Genomic DNA, 19659 nt, shown 5'->3' with positions numbered 1-19659 from the left:
TATATATATATATACAGTAGTTTTATTTTGGCAAAAAGAAAAAATGTAGATGGAAGGCCCAAGGAATTCTCATGCATAACTGGAACCACTGTTGTTTGGTTAATTGTACCCTACCAGTGCTTCATAATACGAAACACCATTTAATTTAAGGACAGAGGAACTTATTCCTCCTGCCATTTGGATAGGGACTTTCTTGCAGCACATGTTGGGCCTCATGATTGGCACGGTTTTTTTCTCCCAGATGAGCCCAGAACTTGTATATGCCCAATTTTTTTTTTTTTTTCTTTTTCTTTTTTCTTCTTCTGGGCGGGAATCGAACTCGGACCGCTAAATTAGCGGTCGAGAGTGGTACCACTGCACTGTTGAGGCGTGTTGTTCACAACACACTATGTTGAAGAGATTGCAACACAATGGCAGAGTTCCTGAACCATCATTTGATATATTTTTTCCTTGTGTATCAGCGCTTTCCTGAAGTCGATCACATATACATCTTTTGGCATGTATTGTTGTTCCAACATACAATGAATATCTATGACGCGTTTCAGGAAGGAGCGCTGTGCTACACTGACCTACACCCACAGATTACAATTGTAAGTCATGAATACAATAGTAAACCAAAAGAAACGCAAAGTGAGGACGTAGCCTCGATTGGTACAACGTTCTGCGTGTTAAGAGCTCTTAGCAAGCACAAAGTTTTGGCACTTAAACCCTGAGAATGATTAGGAGGACCCGGAGGAAGGTCACCAAAGCCTAGGGACAGTTAAGAAGGATTGGGAGCAACTGTTCCTGTACTAATGAAGGCTCCATACTACTCGCTTGGTGTTTCTTTTGATGGACACTTCACCAATGGCCAGTTGCATACACAATGATAAATCACGGTTACTCGTATATGCTTATTTTTCTGATTAACACAAAATTGCTGCTCTACAAGGAGCGCAGCAATTATACATAGGCATATATATATATATATTTTAATGAGAATTACATGGAGTTGGTTTGTGTTGTAACTGTTCATTGTGGGGGAAGGGGTAGAGGTAAGCCTGTTCCGCCTCCATACACACTCCTACAAGAGAACAGTCACTCTTTGGGGTTTTAGAAACCCAAGAAGACTTGCTGAGTGTCTTGGGCTTTGAGACTTGTAAGCAGAAGGTTGAGCGAGAGCCACCGGGTAAGAAAGACCAGAGGACTGGTGTGATGAAAAGCTCCCAGTAAGCCGAGAAAGAGAGGGGAGACACCCCTCAAAGAATTTCAAGGTCGACAAGACACTGACAAAGATATTTCAGAATTTGGATAGACTCAAGCAACGAAGAACGCGAGAAACTCCCTTCAAAGGACTCCTAAGTTGACAAGACACCACCCGACAAGAATGTTTCAAAAGGCGGAGAGGCTCATGCGACGAAGAACACTGGCCTCGATCTTCTCGAGAGTTCTCCCCATTGTCTCGGGCAGGAAGATGATCGGGATGAGACCGACGACGGGGCAGATGATGGCGTAGATGGAGATAGTGCCGTGTAAACCCAAGCTCTTCGTCAACAGAGGGAAGGTCTGAGAAACGACGAACTCAAAGAAGAAGAAGATTGTGAGGAGGATCCCGCATCCCATGGACCTCACGTTAGCTGGGAGGTTCTCGCCCCTGATCATATGGATGATGTTCTCCCCCGCCGAGACGAAGAAAGTGTAAAGGATGAGGGACACGAGGGGGATCCAGTCGAAGGACTCCGCCCAGAGCTCCCCGTTCATCTCCCTCAGGAAGAGGAAGATGGCGAGCCCGATGAGACACAAGCTGGAGAGCATCGAGATGATAAGGAAGGCGAGTCTTCGGCGGACCATGTCCACGAAGAGGACGCAGAAGAAGGGTCCGCTGGCACGTACCAGGGTGAGGATCAGGCCACTGACGTAGATGTTGATGGGGCTCCCCACGGCCTGGAACAAGGGTACGGTGTAGGTGACCAGGAGCGGGGAGCCGACGAAGGGCCAGAGGCAGTGGAGAGCCCCGAGTACGATGAGCGTCGTCTTGCTCTTGTACTCCCGAAGTCGCTTCATGAGAACAGCCATTTCCGTCTCCTCCGAGGCCAGGTTGATCGCGTCCTTGATTTCCTGCATCTCGAAGCTGACGTCCACTTTGCTCCCTCGGAAGGTCTCGAGCGCCTTTAGGGCTTCTTCGTGCCGGCCCCGGCTCTCTAACCACCGGGGAGAGTCTGGGCAGAAGACGATTGCCAGGAGGGGCGGGAGGCTGACGCAGAGAATGACCAGGGCGAGGTTCCTCCAGGTAAGCGAGCTCGACCCGACGGCGAAGCAGAAGAGGTAGCCAAGGCCCCGGGCGAACTCAATCATGGAAGAGAGGCTCCCCCGGTGTCTCCTGTGGGAGAGCTCGATCACGTAGAGGGTGCTGGCGGCACCCGTCAGCCCCGCCGTCAGGCCGTGGGTCACCCTGGCGAGGTGGAGGAGAACGGCCTTGGTGCTGAGGGTGATGATGAGCCAGCCGACGAGGGCGAGCGAGAGGGCGAAGAAGAGGGTGAAGCGGTGGCCGTAGCGGACGAGGAGAGGACCAGCGGCAGAGGCCCCGCCAGCAGCACCAAGGTACACCAGGCTGCCTAAAAGTACAGGTAATTTATGTCAGATAATTTTATGCTAACTTGGTTTAACGCGATTGATGAAATAATACACTTTATTTGAATGATGTGGTTTGTTTCTACTGGAGCAAAGAAAATATATATATACAGTATATATATATAATAATAATAATAATAAGGAAATTGATACCTTGGTACCACCTCAGCCCCCACTCCTTCATTTACTTTACGCGATTTTTTTTTAATTACGCGATGCCTCTCGGTCCCTATATACCGCGTAAACTAAGAACTACCTAACAAATTTACCTAATTACAGTGCAGTGCTGCCGGAGCACCGCTCCGGTACATCTGCAATATATATTTTTAACTTTATGATTATGTTTATTCTATGGTAATTAGAGTGCTAGCACGAGATACTTAACGCATGACATATGAGTTGCCCACTGATAGACATGGCAGGTTTTTGTCGGGCATTCCACCACTGCCTGATAGCAGTGTACAGGAAAAGAGCAAATAGGCCTAGAAAGGAAGTTTCGTTTGACATCCTAGCGAACTACCTGAAAACACTTGATATTGGGTAATTTTGGGGTGCTCTGCTTGAAAATGGAGTTTTCTTGGCCGTAAAGTTGCACATTAACCCTCTACGGACCATAACATGCTGTAAAAGGTAAAATTCCTCAAACTGGTCAAAATGTCGGTAAAATGCAAATTAAAACATTGCAAATATAGCCTGTTGGAGTATGGGTAATGTACCCACATGATAGTTATCTTCTGAAAAAAACCTGCTTTAACCCTACACGGGCCAAAGTCAGATATTGAGATAATAATCAGTGTCAAACTATAGAATGTCTCCAAAAAGAATGTAAGAATAATTCAATAAAATAACTGTATCATATTATTTAGGACTGGCCTTTCTGAATGTTTCACTGAAATTAACATTAACCCTCTTGTCACCATATCAAAAAGATAAAAATATGATGCCATTCCATTCAAAATCGCTCTGTCATGCCATTCAAGACTATCAGATGCAGTTATTTCAATCTATTTCCTAACATGCATCAATGAATGTGATGACTTAAACCATCTCACCTTTTTGCAAATCCTGAATTTGAATTTAGGGAACGTCGACACATGTTCTCTTTGACATGGTAAGTCCAATTTGACTTAATAGGGAGAATCCTTTGATTTCAAATATCTCGTGGCTAATTACAAGTCCCCAACTAAATTTAGGTATTCTAAGTATGTACATTTAATTGTCTCTCTAATGATAACTTTGTCTCTCTTCAATTACTCTACATCGCTTTCCTCAGAATCCAGTTCCGACACTGGGTCCACCTCATCTTCAACTTCATTGGACTTCTCAAAGTTTGAGCAGTCTATGCATTTACAAAGTTCTGTGCAGGGCAGGTTATGTTCACGGCATGAGCATTTTCCCTTGTTGCAGCCAGTCTTTTTACAAACACAAGCGATGAACTTCAAGAGAGAGTCCGGTGCATATGGCATGTCAATCCATACAGGGACAAGGCAACCATCCTCCAGGATCCAACCAAAGTCATTAGGAGAAGGGCATTCCATGTGTTTCTGAAGACATCTCCTATGGATGGCCGATTGATAGTTTGCTCTCTTTAGGTGATTCGCCAGGCTGTCTCTGTGTGGCGGGGGTGCTGTCGATCTTAAACCCATACCCAAAGATCTTCTCTCTGGCACTGTCCACCGAATCCTCGTCATTCTTTCCATAAAGCGAGCACACAAACTTGTCAACAGTTGGAAGGATGGTTTCATCTACATCCCAGTTTGTTACAAGGGCCTGGAATAACTGCTGAAAATCCTCTTGTTTTGTCATCATGTTGAAGTATTTAACTTTTCCCTGGCCTCTGAATGCACTGGTGCTATCGCATCCCGTAAAACAGTGAATTCCAATGAGGGCTTCAGAAACCATTTCACCTAGATTTTCTTCCATCTTGTTCAGGTTGATCGTACGGCAGTCACTCCATGGACCAATGTGCAAGAATAGTCCAGGGATTGACCTTGAAAAGGCAACAGCTATGACAAAGACATCGGTGTCTTGACTGCGAATGATGACATTTGACATGCCTGCATCCGATGCATGTTTAGCATGAAGCAGCATTATAGTATCTGCTTCTTCATGATCACTGGAAAGCTCTTCTAATGTCAACACATCCATGACTCCACCAACATCCCTCAACCTATGGCAGCTGTCTTTGTGCCCAATGAACACATCTACACCCTCTAGCTTCTCCGGGGAGACATTTTCCCATTGCTCAAACAAGAACTCAATCAGTTGCTCTTTGTTTTCACCACACCCAAGGAACTTCTTGAATTGCCGTGGTGTCTTTTGGTCTGGGCCCGTGATCTTAATCCTCTGAAATCCAGCAGAAGCCCGCCTCTCCCGTTCATTTCCTTTGATGCTCTGCTGTGGATATCGATCAGGTACAAAATCGATTCTCCCTGCTGCATGCTTTCTGGCAATAGATATCCCTCTCGAGCACCTTGCCTGCTAATTTACCAAGGGTGGATGGGATATCCTTTATTTCTTGTAACAGTGCCATCCCATCCAAAATCCAGGCAGTTGACTCTTTACTTGGCAGGTCCGTGTCAGGAGAGTGAAGACCTAGGATATGCCTGCGCAGTGCTGCCTTGTCTGTCTTTGCCAGTGATCCATTGCTTGTTAAAGCTGGTGGTAATGGGTGCAAGCTGTGCTTCAATGCTTCTTTCATGTCCACATTCCTAGCCTTCCCAACAACGACCATTCTCCCCAACAGATCAGTGTTTGACTTCAATTCCATTGTTTTGGTTCTGTCCTTGTTAATCACTTTCTTTGAAACATCAGAAAATGTCTTTAGTCTTTGGAGCTTTATTGGAGAATATATGTCCTTCTCCTGACCAATCAATCTTGGCAGGTCCGTGTCAGGAGAGTGAAGACCTAGGATATGCCTGCGCAGTGCTGCCTTGTCTGTCTTTGCCAGTGATCCATTGCTTGTTAAAGCTGGTGGTAATGGGTGCAAGCTGTGCTTCAATGCTTCTTTCATGTCCACATTCCTAGCCTTCCCAACAACGACCATTCTCCCCAACAGATCAGTGTTTGACTTCAATTCCATTGTTTTGGTTCTGTCCTTGTTAATCACTTTCTTTGAAACATCAGAAAATGTCTTTAGTCTCTGGAGCTTTATTGGAGAATATATGTCCTTCTCCTGACCAATCAATCTTTCATCTACGTAGCATCGGTAGGCCAACTGCCCTACTTCTTCAGCGCTCTTTAAGTCCTTTTCAATACCTGGAGGAGCTACGCCACCTGTAGTCAAGTTAACGATACCTTCATCAGTTATGGAGAATGGGTTGAACATGCCTGTAACTGTGGAAATTACACCTTGTACGGATTTTTCATCTGTAGAGATCCTGGATTAATCTACCACCATCTGTTTTCCCAGCCATTTCTGCTAACCTGTTGCTAATTTCAGCTCTCGCTGGATAGAAAAGTATCCATCTATGGACCGCACCCCTTTTAACTGTGATTCCGCCATGCTTCCCTTAGTCTTGGATGACCGATTTACTGTTTGCTGTATGGTTTGGTCCCACTGGAACTTGAGAAAACCCATGGCGTTGTTGACGTTGGACAACAAATCCTCTATTTGACATATCTTCATGGATGTCAGGATGTGTGGTTTTGAGGTTGACCATATCTAGCAGGTAAATCGGAGTGTAACGCGCATAATTGGTACGATTATATGCGAAGAAACCAGGTACCATCCTCCGTAATGCAGAATCCAGCCATAGTGAGGTAAGAGTACCAATACTCAAACGTGGGACTTTCCTCACTTCTCTGGTTCACGAACTCATTGAACTCATTCAAAAGTCCAGCAAAATCATCTGAGTGGCTGATGTCCTAAAATTCTTCATGTGGAAAGACGGCCTGAAGTTCAAGCACTGAATTGCTTACTTCCAATGACTTGGTCTCTGGCAAAGAATCGAGATATTCCTCCAACAGCAGCCTATGTAATGCTTCGTATAAAAGCTTATGAGCACGGACACTACGATTATAGTGGTTCCCTGTCAGTACACCTTTCATGGACCCCTCAGCAATCACGCCTGATTCCACCAGGATATCTTGAATCCCTGAGTCTTGAAACCTCTTTCCAAGGACAGCAAGGTATGCCTTTGCAGTGTGAAACTGGCCTAAGCGTTCCTGCATGACTTGGTTCTTCCATCGTATTTGTTGTGCCTTAATAGCTTGATCAAAGACAAGGGTGATGGCATGAAGTTGAAGATGGTCAGCTATGTTGATACTCCTGTGTAAAATCATGTTGACTGTGGTCATTTCCGTGGGGCTGGCATCTATGATGGGTAGATAAGCAACATGGCTTGCGGATAGAATGGTGTGGCACAGCAAGGTATTAAAACCTGTCCAACCTGGTAGAGGCCCCTCTGCTGACAATGAGTTGTTTTACTTCACGATGGCATAAGCAGCATCTAGATGGCGAGCCCTCTGTTCCTCAGTGCATGTCGCTGCATTAGCAATGTCTTCCTCAAACTGTTTTGGCCCTTCCTTTTTCCCCCATAATACTCCACCAGCTTCTTTTCAGGAGTACCAATTGTTCGGCGGCGTGATTTTGGCGCCCTGGTGTTGGAATGTGGAACTAACTTACTCACATAACAAAGACTGGAAGATTGGAACCAAGTACAATTTTAAAATAGCTGTTACTAATTAATGTGCAAATAACTTTTCCAGAAAAATGGGTTTCTAGCACATTTGTTGCATTGATGAGAAAATGCAAGTGTCAGATCTAAGTTCGGTATTGGGTCAAACGAAACTTCACAATTTCACGGCATGCCCCCATGGCCTACAAAGCTCGTAGGCCACCGTTTCCTATTCTCCAATTTACAATACTTAGCCCCGAATTCATACACAGCTGTGATAGCTAAATTAGAATTCGTGTAGTGTTCCAGCTTGGGCAATGTCCCCTTCTGTGTTATTCCAAGTATATCTTCACATTCTTTAGACATGTAGTCTTTCTTAATTTGTTCTCAGGATCTATGAGGTTAATGAACAAAACGTCCCAAGGGTTGGTTTTACCCTTTAACCCGCTTCAGGGTTAACAAGGTTGGTTTTTAGCCCGGTTCAGGATTAACAGGGGCTGCGTTTTTAACCCGCTTCAGGGTTAACAGGGTTGGTTTTTAACCCGCTTCACGTCTTGAAGAGGTTTTCCCTCAATTGGAAAGTAAGAAATCGGATAATTTGAGCGTTTGTTTACTTTTATGCCTCTGACCTCGTTACGGACCAAAAGGTCTTCGATTACCCTTCTCGTCTCGTTTCTTTAGTCCACCGTACATAAATCCCAGAGGCTTAATCAAGAACAATTTAACCCCTGGGCGTATTGTTTTTTTTTTTTTTTTCTGAAGTGATTAACATCGCTTGGTGGCAGATGGACTGAACGTTATCCCCTAAGATAATGGACCCAAAAAACTGGGGGTAAATTACCCCCTGGATCCGGTAATGGAAGGGTGACAAGAAAAATAATCAGAATTCTGAAAACCAAGAAGCCAAGAATTCCTCAACTAGCTTCAAGCATGCAACTCCATCCATCCCACTGATGTTGTCTACATCTTTGGCAGTAGTCATTAGAGATGCACAATTACTCAAATACAAGAAATAAACGAAATTATCTCTAGTATTTCAATTTAGCCACATCAATGTTGACTACATTTTGTGAAAGGGGTAACATCCTTAATGTGGCATGTTAAATTGGGTAACAAACTGAAAAAATGTTTGGGAACCACTGCCCTAAGAGGTCAGACTTACTGAAGAAAATTAATCGAGATGATCTTTGGCGTCTTTAATTTCTTTTTTTCTCGAATAACCTCATTTGATGGCAGAGGGAGTGAAGTTAATACTCGACCAGGTAACACTTACTGAAGAGGGCGACGTCAGTGCCCTCGAGGACAAGGGTGACGTTGCTTTCAGACTCAGAGTCGTCGGTGATCTGAGGAAGGACGACTCCGGAGAAGATGAAGGGCGTGGCGGCGCTGAAGGTGGACCAAGAGGCTACCACCGTCACCAAGACCTGAAGAGCACAAAAGCGTTAAACGGTGGTATTCTTTAAAAAAAAATCCCTTCCAAGGATTTATAAAAGATTTTTTTTTTAAGAATACCACTTAAGATATTTCCCTCCCAAGGATTTATATAAGATTCATAATAAGGAAATATTTTTTTAAGAATACTAACGTAAGATTCTTACGGTGGCATTCTTAAAAAAAGAATTCCCTTCTAAGGATTTATTTAAGATTTATATAAGGAAATATTTTTTTAAGAATACCACTAAGATTCTTACGGTGGTATTCTTAAAAAATCTTTCCTTTCCAAGGATGTGTATAAGATTTATATAAGGAAAGAATTTTTTAAGAATACCACCGTAAGATTCTTACGGTTGTATTCTTAAAAAAATCTTTTCTTTCCAAGGATTTATATAAGATTTATATAAGAAAATAATTTTTTAATACCACCGAAAGACTTCCTGCATCGCGACGCTTTTTTTTCTAGTTCATCTTGGAGCTGTGTTACGCTCTTTTAAGAACAGAAACGCTGGTTACATCGGTAAAGAAATGGAATGGGGTCCTGGAAGGTAAGAACTATTGTTTGTAAGCAGTGCCAGTTTCATGAACGTGAGTTGGGAACGTATTTAGTCGCGTGACCGAAATACAGAAAAAATAATTAGGATTCGGCCTGACATTGCATTGTCGTTAAGTACAATTTTTGCTCATTTGTTTGTCCATTTGTTTCTTTACTTATATCTTGATTTATATATTAATTTGTTAGTTTAGTCATTTGTTATTTATTTATTTATACGTTTGTTTACTTATGTACATTATATTGTCTATTTATGTATTTACTTATACAGTATATCTATTCACCAATCTAATCACTGATTTATCTATTTGTTCATTGATATATCCATCTAATCATTGATTTATGTATTTATTTACCTATCTATTCATTTATTAATTTCTGTGTAACCACCACTTTCTTTGTCCCCAAACCGACCCCTTGAGCTGAATAAAATCACCTGACGACACCGGCCAGATCAAAATTCAATGAGGGTGTCATCATCCCAGCAGTGTCCCCGAGCGGTTGCAGGGCACAGAGATCGAATTGTGATCGCCGAGGGTAAGGGAGGGGGTTGATGGAGGACGTGGCACCGAATTAAGTAATTTGGACAAACTGCGCTGGTAAGGTAAGAGGCACAGAAGAAAGGGAGAGAGAGAGAGTGTATGTGTGTGTGTGTGTGTTATTCACCATGGCCTTTGGATCACGTGTTGGACTCGTGATCGACAGCTGTTTCCCTCCCGAAAGAGAGCTCAGAGCTCGTATATGACCGATCTATGGGTAATTCTGTGACCTTACACGCATACACACACCACAACTCCCCGCCCACGAGTGTGTGTGTGTGTGTGTGTGCGTGTATATATGTGTGGGTGTGTATGTGTGTGTATGTGTGTGTGTGTGTGTGTGTGTGTGTGTGTGCGTGTATATGTGTGTGTGTGCGCGTGTGTATGTGCGTGTGTGAGTGTGTGTATGTGTGCCCGCGCATATGAAGTGGGGTTAATTTAGGGATACACACCTTAATCACGTTTCTTCAATTCTAACTCACACCAAACAAGTACAGTTCAGCCGAAGGCCCAGCCTCTGCGTCTCAGGGTGTGTGTGGGGGGGAAGGGGGTGCGGGAGAGAGAGAACGTGGCACTGCATGTAAATAAAGAAAAACTAAATCACCTCGCACCTGTACGACGAAAGAGACGTTCCTCTCCGCCAGGAACTGTTGCGACAAGTTCGCCAGGTCGACCGGTGGCGCTGGGGTGATGGCTTCGAGGTCGACTTCCGGTTCCTTCATCGTGGGTCCCTCGAAGTCCTTTCGAACTCCAGTGCCAGGTTCTTGACTAATCTCTGCGCAGACTTTCGGGGCGGCATTGCTCTTCGGGCGCTTTTTCTTGTCGCACATGGTATTCTTCAACAAGACCAAGCAACTAGTGGTGGGTGGGAGTGATACAAGGGTACCCCCTAGGAGGCTCTACCTTCTAGACAGAAATTAGTACAGTTGTTCAGATGGACAATTCCAGGAAACCAGGTTCCATAGAGAAACTACGGCAGGTGCAAGATGAAAGGACAACACTGAAGGATCATCTAGGAGATCGTCTTTCTTTTCAATCAGGAATTAAGTCTTGTAAATAACTAAAGGGCTATGTTTCTCATCCACCAAAAGGAGTAACTCTGCGGAGAGCAGTTCACTATCACCTCATGACTTTGCAAAAACTAAACAAGGGTCTGTTGCCGACGACTGCCTGTCTATGACAACGATTATAATTTTTCAGTTAAAACCACGATCGCCATTTGCTTTTTCTCAAAGACCAAATATTCTGTAGTGCCTTGTGATGGATATTTCGTGAAGGGAATTTCACATAGATTATATCTACGTGATCTTAGTCTTTTTTCTTTCTTTGGTGTGTATACATTCTATACACAGGTCTTCACAGGATGGGATGCACTACTTGGAGATTGGGTCACTGGTGAAGACGACGACTTTGACGCTACCATGGCCAGTGGCCGACTAAATGCCCTCTGAGCTTGCAAGGTACGTTCTTCTGCAGTGAGTCGTCAAGGTTCTCCGTCACGTGGCCATAAATCACAAACTTCCCCCTGCCAAGCGACAGTGGATTTAATTCTCGAATAGTATCGCTTGGCAAGTTTCACTTCATAATGGGTAAATTACATTCACGTGTTCAAGAAGTTCAACGTTGATAGCTCCTCGATGTCTTCGCTTTCCTGCTGGCCAATAGGAAACGGGCTTCACAGTAAAACTCAGTCAAAGTCAAAGGTGATTGGTCCAGTGCTGAGCTGAGCGTGGTTTACAAATGAAGACGACTATTTATTTATTTATTTGTGTATATATATATATATTATATATATATATATATATATATAAAGATATATATATATATATAATTTATTTCTTTATTTATTTGTATTAGTATATACAGTCGCCATTAAGATTCTTACAACTATATCAAAGGTGATGGATACGGCGAGAGTTCAGCGTCTCCTTGCGTAAGATTCTCGTCACTATTGGAGATGAGTAGATGTTAATGAAAGCTATTACCCGCAGCCCCATGATAGTCAGTAACGGTCCTCGGGCCCTCCCAGATCTCTCCCCAGGAAGAAACGTTGGACTGTTCTTCGTGTCGTGTGAGTGTGGGTACGTGTCGCCGGTGGGCAGCAGCAAGTGATCAGTCGCCGGTTGTCGGTTTTCCGTGTAGGAAAACAAATTGGAGGACAGATAGTCGAAACTCGTAGTGTGCGTTATCGGAGGCGTTCTTGCTGGCCTCGTATTCGATTAGTCCCTGTTTCGAGCCCCGTACTCCTCCCCGATTCCCATCAGTCCAAGAACGCATGATAGGGCAGAGGTGATGGCTTCGGCCGCAGCTACTCAGCGCCTCCTGGTGTAGGCTCCTGGCCTATAGTCGAGGGTTATAGAGGGAGATCTTGATTCCGGCCCGGGGACCGAGCGCCAGTCCATCGAGGTTGCACCTTCATATGACGGTAAAGATGTTGACGGGATTTGAAGACGAGTGGAGGGGAGATGTTCCTCTCCAGCGTCCGCCTCGTAGGACTGTTGCGAGCAGGCCACTAACAGCAGTCACTGCACCTTGGAACTGGAGAGGAGTACGGGATTCGAACACGGGGCTAAGCGAATGCAAGACCGGCAAGTACGTTTCCAGCCAGCCCACAATGAAACGTTGTCATGGGATTAACTCCCCTACTACCCTTTCCCCCCACCTTTTCTCCCCCTCCCCCCTTCCCACTCCCCTTCTCCCTCCCTCCTCTTCTCCCCATCTCCATTCCCCCCTCCCCTTCTCCTTCCCCCTCTTCTCCCCCGTCCCATCTTCCCCTTCCCCCTCTTTTCCCCCTTCCCCCATCCCTTCTCCCCCGCTCTCTCCTCTTCACCCCTTCCCCGTCCCCCGTCCCCCAGAGGTATCGTCAACATAGTAACTAATGAGTTGGCGAAGGACGTGAGGGGAGTTTTACATGGAGCAAGGAGGATAGAAGGAAAGAGCGGGAAGCGAGAGGAGGGAGAGGGGGAGGAGGCGTACGTGAAATTAAATTAAACCTTCTGACGACAGCTTAAGTATACTAAAACGAATATGAACACGAACAAGTGTGTTACCGACTGGACGCCGCGAGGATGGTAAGCGTGGAAGAGGGTGGAGACGCGAGATAGAGACGTTTGCACGAGCGGTGCGATTAAGGCTGGCACATTCGTACGACTCATGGTAAAGGATGGGGAAGTCTTTGTTTAGCAGTGGACTGATGACTTGACAATAACCTTGAGTCACGCAAGATGGCGGCGATAGTTTCAGTTGAGTGACGTCACGTCGTCTTGACATTCATCCTCCTTTTGGGAAAAAGTAGAACGAGATCTGAGCAATTTCTTATTTTGATTTTTTTTTTTTAACAAAGCATTGAATATATCCACAGAAAATGTATGCTAAAGTTAATAATACAGTAAACCTTTAGAGAAGAGACTTTTTATGACAAAGAGTAATAACAATGCAACCTGAATCTTCCACGTTTTCTCTAGGGCTGAAGTCGTAACGTCGCACGCCGGACGTATTTCATTGGCTGGAGACTGTTATGACGTCGAGGAAAGGGCGGAGCTAAAGCGAGATCGAGCAAATCCTGTCATTCTGGAAACACTCTTCTGCCCCCTCCATCACATTGTATCGTCTATCACTGTGTCAAAGGGATTAAAAATAATAACCTTCAATAATAAGGGCGAAAAAAATGTAAATTACGAATTCAAGTTTCCGCTATATTTTGTTTTTCTCTAACGGATAAATTTCTTATCCAGATTAGACTCATTTAATCCATTCAGATCAGGAGAATATCTGTTTTTTTCAGATAATGTTTTTCTGTCACTCTAAAGCGGAATTAAAGATGTTTGGCATTTAGAGCTCCACCAAAACTATGGACCCCGCGCGCGCGCGCACACACACACACACACACACACACACACACACACACACACACACACACACACACACACACACACACACACACACACACACACACACACACACACACACACACACACACACACACACACAATTAAAAAAAGTGAACACGGAAGAAGATTGTGAGTCACTACAGAGTGATCTAAATAAAGTATGGGAATGGAGTAGGAAGTGGGAGATGGAGTTCAACACTAAAAAGTGTAGTATAATGGAATTTGGAAAAAGCAAAAACAGAATAACAGGATCATATAAATTGGGAGAAGAAGGAATAAAAAAAGTAGAAAATGAGAAGGACCTGGGAGTCATTGTTATGAATAATATGTCACCTGAGAAACATAAATAAGATTTTTGAGAAACTTATAATTTAATAAGAACAATCAAAGTGGCATTTACATACCTGGATGAAGAAATGGTGAAGAAAAATCTAATCACTCTGATAAAACCAAGATCGGAATATGCAGCAACGATGTGGTCACCAAGTACAAAAAAAATGTATAAAAAAAAACTTGAAAGAATACAAAGAGTAATTACAAAATTGGCACCAACACTCTCAAAACTATCATATGAAGAGAGACTAGCAAAACTTGAACTACAGACACTAGAGCAAAGAAGAGAGAGAGGAGATTTGATAGCTATTTACAGAATCATGAAAGGCATAGAAATTATTGATAGAGAGAATCTGATAAAATGGGATGATAGAAATACAAGAGGGCACGGAAAGAAAATCAAGAAAGACAGCTATAGAAGAGATCTGAAAAAGAACAGCTTTCCTCACAGAGTAATAGACAGTTGGAACAAGTTAGATGAGAAAGTGGTGTGTGCAAAAACAACACATGAATTTAAAGATAGTTTAGATAAAATGAGATATGAAGACGGGACACAACGAGCATAGCTCCCCTTCCCGTAAAATACAACTAGGTAAATACACACACACACACACACACACACACACACACACACACACACACACACACACACACACACACACACACACACACACACACAAGTATGGCTCTGATTACTCATGCAGAACACCATAGGTCGCCTTTATATTTCTTCTCTACGCTCCACTCCTTTTACTTCACCTGTTTTCCACCTTTTTACCACCTAGGGCTCCCTCCTCCCCCATCTGCCAAAATGTCATCCCCCAAGTTTGTCTCCCTCAAAAGGTGAAATATTTGCCTTTATTTTCAATGTCGTCTGTGACACTTTGAAGAACGTGATACCCTGACTACCACGTAGATTGTAGAGTGTACATGTAGATTTTTTTTGTTGGTACAAAGATCGGTACTCAAATAGTCTGTGTCTGGACATCTGTGGTTCTTTAAGGTACGTTTTTCTTGATGCCTAAGACTACAGCTAATGGCGGGCGGCGCGCCTTGGTTGTATGCCCAGTGAGAATGATCAGCCTCGTATTTTGCAGCTTGAAGAAGCAAAAACGCCACCATTTAAAAACAAAGAATTAATGCTTCAGACCATCGTTGAGCCATGAACGATCATCATTGAGCGATAATCGTACCGAACAAAAGATATTGTTATCCCTGTTATCTTAGTTTAGTTCCTCTCCGTTTGTCCAGGATCCTCACCTCTGCTGCCGTGCCGGTCTCGCATTCGCTTAGTCTTGGATTCGAATCCCGCACTCCTCTCCGATTCCCAGTTGCAGCCACTATTATTTACCTGATCCCAACAGGGCTAAGGTGACGGCTTCGGCCGCAGTTTCTCACCTTCTTCTTTGTCGTTCTACCTTTCTATTGATCTTCCTTGAAGCCACAATCGCCACGCCTCCTTCAGGAGGAACACTTTCACCTCGATGATGGGGACATCTGTCGCAACCTTCTACGGATAGCTCCTCCATCCCCCCTCCCCTCCATGAAAACTTTAGGGGGACCCCCCCCCCCCGCGCCTCACCCTTTGGGCTGATCAGATCGTGCCCCCTTTTCCTGCCCACCTTCACATGTCGAAACATGTCAGGGTAGATAAACAGAAGGCTTAGTGTAAGATTCGTGTCACACGTATCGACTTTCCGCCGTGCGCCGCCCTCGACACGGCGGACACTTTCACACGTCAAAACCACGTGTGAAAGCGTCCTTAGACACCCATGTTTTTTTTAGAGCACGACGCCGTGTCGTGGGCGGCGCACGACGAAAAGTCGATACGTGTGAAACGACCCTAAAGGTAGTGTGTACAAGGTGGAGGGGCAGGGGGGGGGGTGCACTGCCCCGGGGTGGCACGTTTTTTGGGGGTGGCACTTTTGGTGAAAGGAAGGCAAAGTAAATTCCCCCGAATGTACTTTTAATGCATGATTTATTTATCATGAGTTGTGTGTATAAACGTTGTTTTGTGGAAGAATGTTACATGTGAATCGTGCTAGTGGTAGGGGTGGCGTGTGGGGGGGGGGGGGCGGCACTTTTAGACTCGCCCCGGGGCGACACTTACCCATGTCGGGGCCCTGTGTGCATGTAGTTGAAATGTGATGTTTGTCTATAAGGCATCAAGCGAGCCTGATATGTTTCAAACATGCGTAGTGCTTACGTGTCAGGTCCTATTGTCATCACCTTATTTCCTGATCCGAAAATGGAAATCACGGATCAGGGCAGCGGTACCGTTCGCAACCGCTAATCCAGCGGTCCGAGTTCGATATCCACCCAGGAATGAAATCATTTCAGTATCGCTGCCCACTCGTGGGCAAGGAATTGTGTGTGTGTGTGTGTGTGTGTGTGTGTGTGTGTGTGTGTGTGTGTGTGTGTGTGTGTGTGTGTGTGTGTGTGTGTGTGTGTGTGTGTGTGTGTGTGTGTGTGTGTGTGTGTGTGTGTGTGTGTGTGTGTGTGTGTGTGTGTGTGTGTGTGTGTGTGTGTGTAAGGTCACAGCATTACCCATAGATCGGGCATATATGAGCTCTGACCTCTCATCCTGGAGTGTAATAGCTGGCGATCACGAGTCCAACATGTGATCCAATACTATGATGAATCATGTGTATTCACACGTGATACGAGAGCGTTACTCCGGAGCCATCTGGGACTCTCGAGCTCAGTCTGGTCTTTTGTTGTGAGTGATCCTTTAGCTCAGGGTCGAGACTTGATGCGAAATTGGACAACGGTGATCCTGTCCGTCACTCAACAGAATAAAATCTAGTATTAACCTGAACGATAACGAATCTAGTATTAACCTGAACGGTAATTAATCTAGTATTAACTTGAACGGTAATTAATCTAGAAGCTAGTATCCAAATGTTACACGCGAATTTCAGCCCGTATGGACACTCCAACAGATTTCATTTCAAAATCAGTGTATACTTAAAAGTCATGTTTTTTTCCGTGCCTTATCTTAAGAATTCTAAACATACTGAAAACCCACTGTTGATTGGATTTAAGAAATGAAAGGAAATAACGATTTCCGTATATTTCGATCACTGGCTGTGATCCTCTTCGGCGGAATACAAAGTCAAGAAAAACACATATCTTATATACAGAGGAGAGGGGTGGAGTGAGGAAACATGGACATGACATTTCAGGTAGCGTCTATGATGCTGCGCGGGCTTTGATCATAGACGCTACCTGAAATGTCATGTCCATGTTCCCTTACTCCACCCCTCTCCTCTGTACATAAGATATGTGTTTTCTCTTGAATTTATATTCCGCTGAAGAAGATCACAGCCAGTGATCGAAATATACGGAAATCGTTATTTCCTTTATTTTCTTAAATCCAATCAGTAGGTTTTTAGTGTATTTACTAATGTGTTACGACATTAGTTGGCAGTAATTCTAAACATATTTATACATATATAGTCAAGGGTTTTGATTGAAGGAGGCACCGGTCACGTGTTACGACATTACTTGGCAGTAATTCTAAACATATTTATACATAGATAGTCAAGATGTGGCAGAATTGTATCGTCGGGTACCCTCCCTACCCTGAATGAAACCAACAGGCCAGGCATGGTCGAGTTCAGAAGGTAACATGGGTTTTGATTGAAGGAGGCACCGGTCACGTGAACGGTGATAAACTTCTGAGGAGGCTAAGGTAGGATGCACAGTCACGGAAACTAAGTGATGCGACGAACGTCCATTTAGTCCAATCAGGATTTTTTTTTTGTATTATTATTATTTACAAAGTGGAGAATACCCTTAATCCCCTTCTTCACTGGATGTCGCTTAATCCTAATCCCCGTGACTCTTCGCCAGTAACGAAGGGATTACAGCCTACTGCGGCAAACCCCTTAATTGCCTGTGGGTGCCGCCTATGTAACGATGGGCTTGGTGTCGCGTGATTGCAGGTTCGCGCAAAAGAAACTCCAGGACGGATGGGCAGAGAAAGTAGATCCCTTTTTTTTTTGTCTCCCGCTAGACTATTTCATTTAGATGCGGGACACCCTGAGGTTAACCCCGTTTCGAATAAACAATTTCAGTAGCTAAGGGGATTTCAAATTCAATTGTATTAAAAGTCGATATTATCGACATTTTCGTTTCCTGTTTTCTTTCAGCTGAATAAAACCGCTTGGCGCTACCCAGAACGACATACCTCAAGGCTACCATCATAGCAAGGGAGGCCAAGGTGACCTTCAGATCCTCAGCTCTGAAGAAACAAAACTTGTGTGTCATCGAAGCTGCCGAGGAAGGTTAACGTTTCGTATTTCCGCACGAATGAACATCTCCAGGAAAAAAAATCTCTCGTTGTCTTTCTTTAAAGTACGACTTTTCGAATCACTTCATACGAAAGGCGTCACCTTTCTCTGGCGTCCCTGGAAAGTTCCCGAAAATCTAGAGTTCCCAGCCTTGGTGGTCATCTGCAGGACCGTTAGGATATCCCTGTGGGGACGATGCAACTTCACCTCGATAGAGAATTGTGGATGCGTTATGCATGTGTAATGTCGAATGAGTGTTGGAACAATGTTTTTCCGTTTTATTTGTTTATTTGTTGGTCTTTTTATTTACTTATTCATTTTTCTATTTACTTATTTATTTATATATTTATTTATCTCTTCATCTATGTATTTACTTATCTATTAATATATTCACTCAGTTATTTATTTCTTTATTCATTTATTTGCTTATTATCTATTTATCTATTTATTTGTTTATTTATTTGCTTGTTATTCTTATTTATCTTTTACTAGAGAGGATAGGAAAGAAAAGTTAATTTTGGAAGAATAAAGTTCAAGGAAGAGCAGTGGGTTGGTAAATAAAGGGACGGCATCCCTTATGTAATGTGAGCTAAGCTAGCCTGCCCGTATGCTAATTTTTTATTATGTAGGCTATTCATTCAGACTCTTTTTAGGCTGCATTTTGGTAGTGAAGGCTTTGGGTGCATGGGATTGTCCTTTGTCTTGTAGATTTCTTCCTTTCAAGTTCTCTGGGAGCAGTGGTGTCCTCAAACAGTTTCTCCCAGATTCGACTGGCCATGCGGTAGAATCTGATGTTAATTGGTTTGATTTTTTGTTCTTTTGTGGATATCATCTATGCTTTCTTGATGTGGTGGCAACTCTGAGAAATATTTCTTGAAAGCTTTGTATATTCTGAAACTGGGTTTTCTGTCATTGCTTAAAATCTTCTTAGTTTTGCTGCGATGCCTCTCATAGTCCTTATCTTTATGGTGATGATGAATGTTATCTGCGTTTGCATATACTTGTGGCACGTTACCACAAATCTAAAGTTACTTATCTTGAGCATCGACAAAGACTACTATAGTTTCACTTTAACATTCGATGTTGTCTATTTTCTCGTCCCTTTTAAACTTATTTTGAAAGTCAAGTCCGATTACGGTAAGAGAAAGTGCGATTGAAAACCCAATCTGTGTTCTTTTTGACACATGGGTCCACCGTGAAAATATACGAGCATGTACACACCTTACGGTGACAGACATGCGATTCATACTTTCACTCTTTATGAACGACGCTAAGTTGTTTGGGCCTACGCAATAACGCACATCTAGGTGAACCGAGCTGTCGGACGTACGACGCCAAGATCATAACACCCAACGCGCGGGAATAACTGACACAGTGTCGCTTTGG

General features: G+C 43.8%; 1 protein-coding gene across 1 annotated transcript; it reads right to left on the bottom strand.

The window, feature by feature from the left end:
• Positions 1-25: 25 nt before the first annotated feature.
• LOC143036911 (facilitated trehalose transporter Tret1-like) lies at positions 26-11177 on the bottom strand. Its single transcript, XM_076204896.1, has 3 exons — positions 10367-11177; positions 8503-8653; positions 26-2594 (listed from the first exon to the last, which is right to left on the bottom strand). The coding sequence occupies exons 1-3, from the start codon at positions 10583-10585 to the stop codon at positions 1372-1374; spliced, it is 1593 nt and encodes a 530-aa protein (XP_076061011.1). The 5' UTR covers positions 10586-11177; the 3' UTR covers positions 26-1371.
• Between the last annotated feature and the right edge of the window lie 8482 nt (positions 11178-19659).

This window comes from Oratosquilla oratoria, chromosome 21 (genome assembly GCF_046742065.1).
Source record: "Oratosquilla oratoria isolate Oo_2021 chromosome 21, ASM4674206v1, whole genome shotgun sequence".
Lineage (NCBI taxonomy): Eukaryota > Metazoa > Arthropoda > Malacostraca > Stomatopoda > Squillidae > Oratosquilla > Oratosquilla oratoria.
The sequence above is the reverse complement of the archived record's forward strand: the minus strand, read 5'-3'. Positions and strand labels throughout refer to the sequence as shown.

Coding starts and splice junctions, on each gene's coding strand:
- LOC143036911 (XM_076204896.1), bottom strand. CDS start 10,585: ATGTGCGACAAGAAAAAGCGCCCGAAGAGCAATGCCGCCCCGAAAGTC. Junction 8,654..10,366: donor ACGTCTCTTTCGTCGTACAG/GTGCGAGGTGAT, acceptor TGTGCTCTTCAG/GTCTTGGTGACGGTGGTAGC. Junction 2,595..8,502: donor CACTGACGTCGCCCTCTTCA/GTAAGTGTTACC, acceptor CTGTACTTTTAG/GCAGCCTGGTGTACCTTGGT.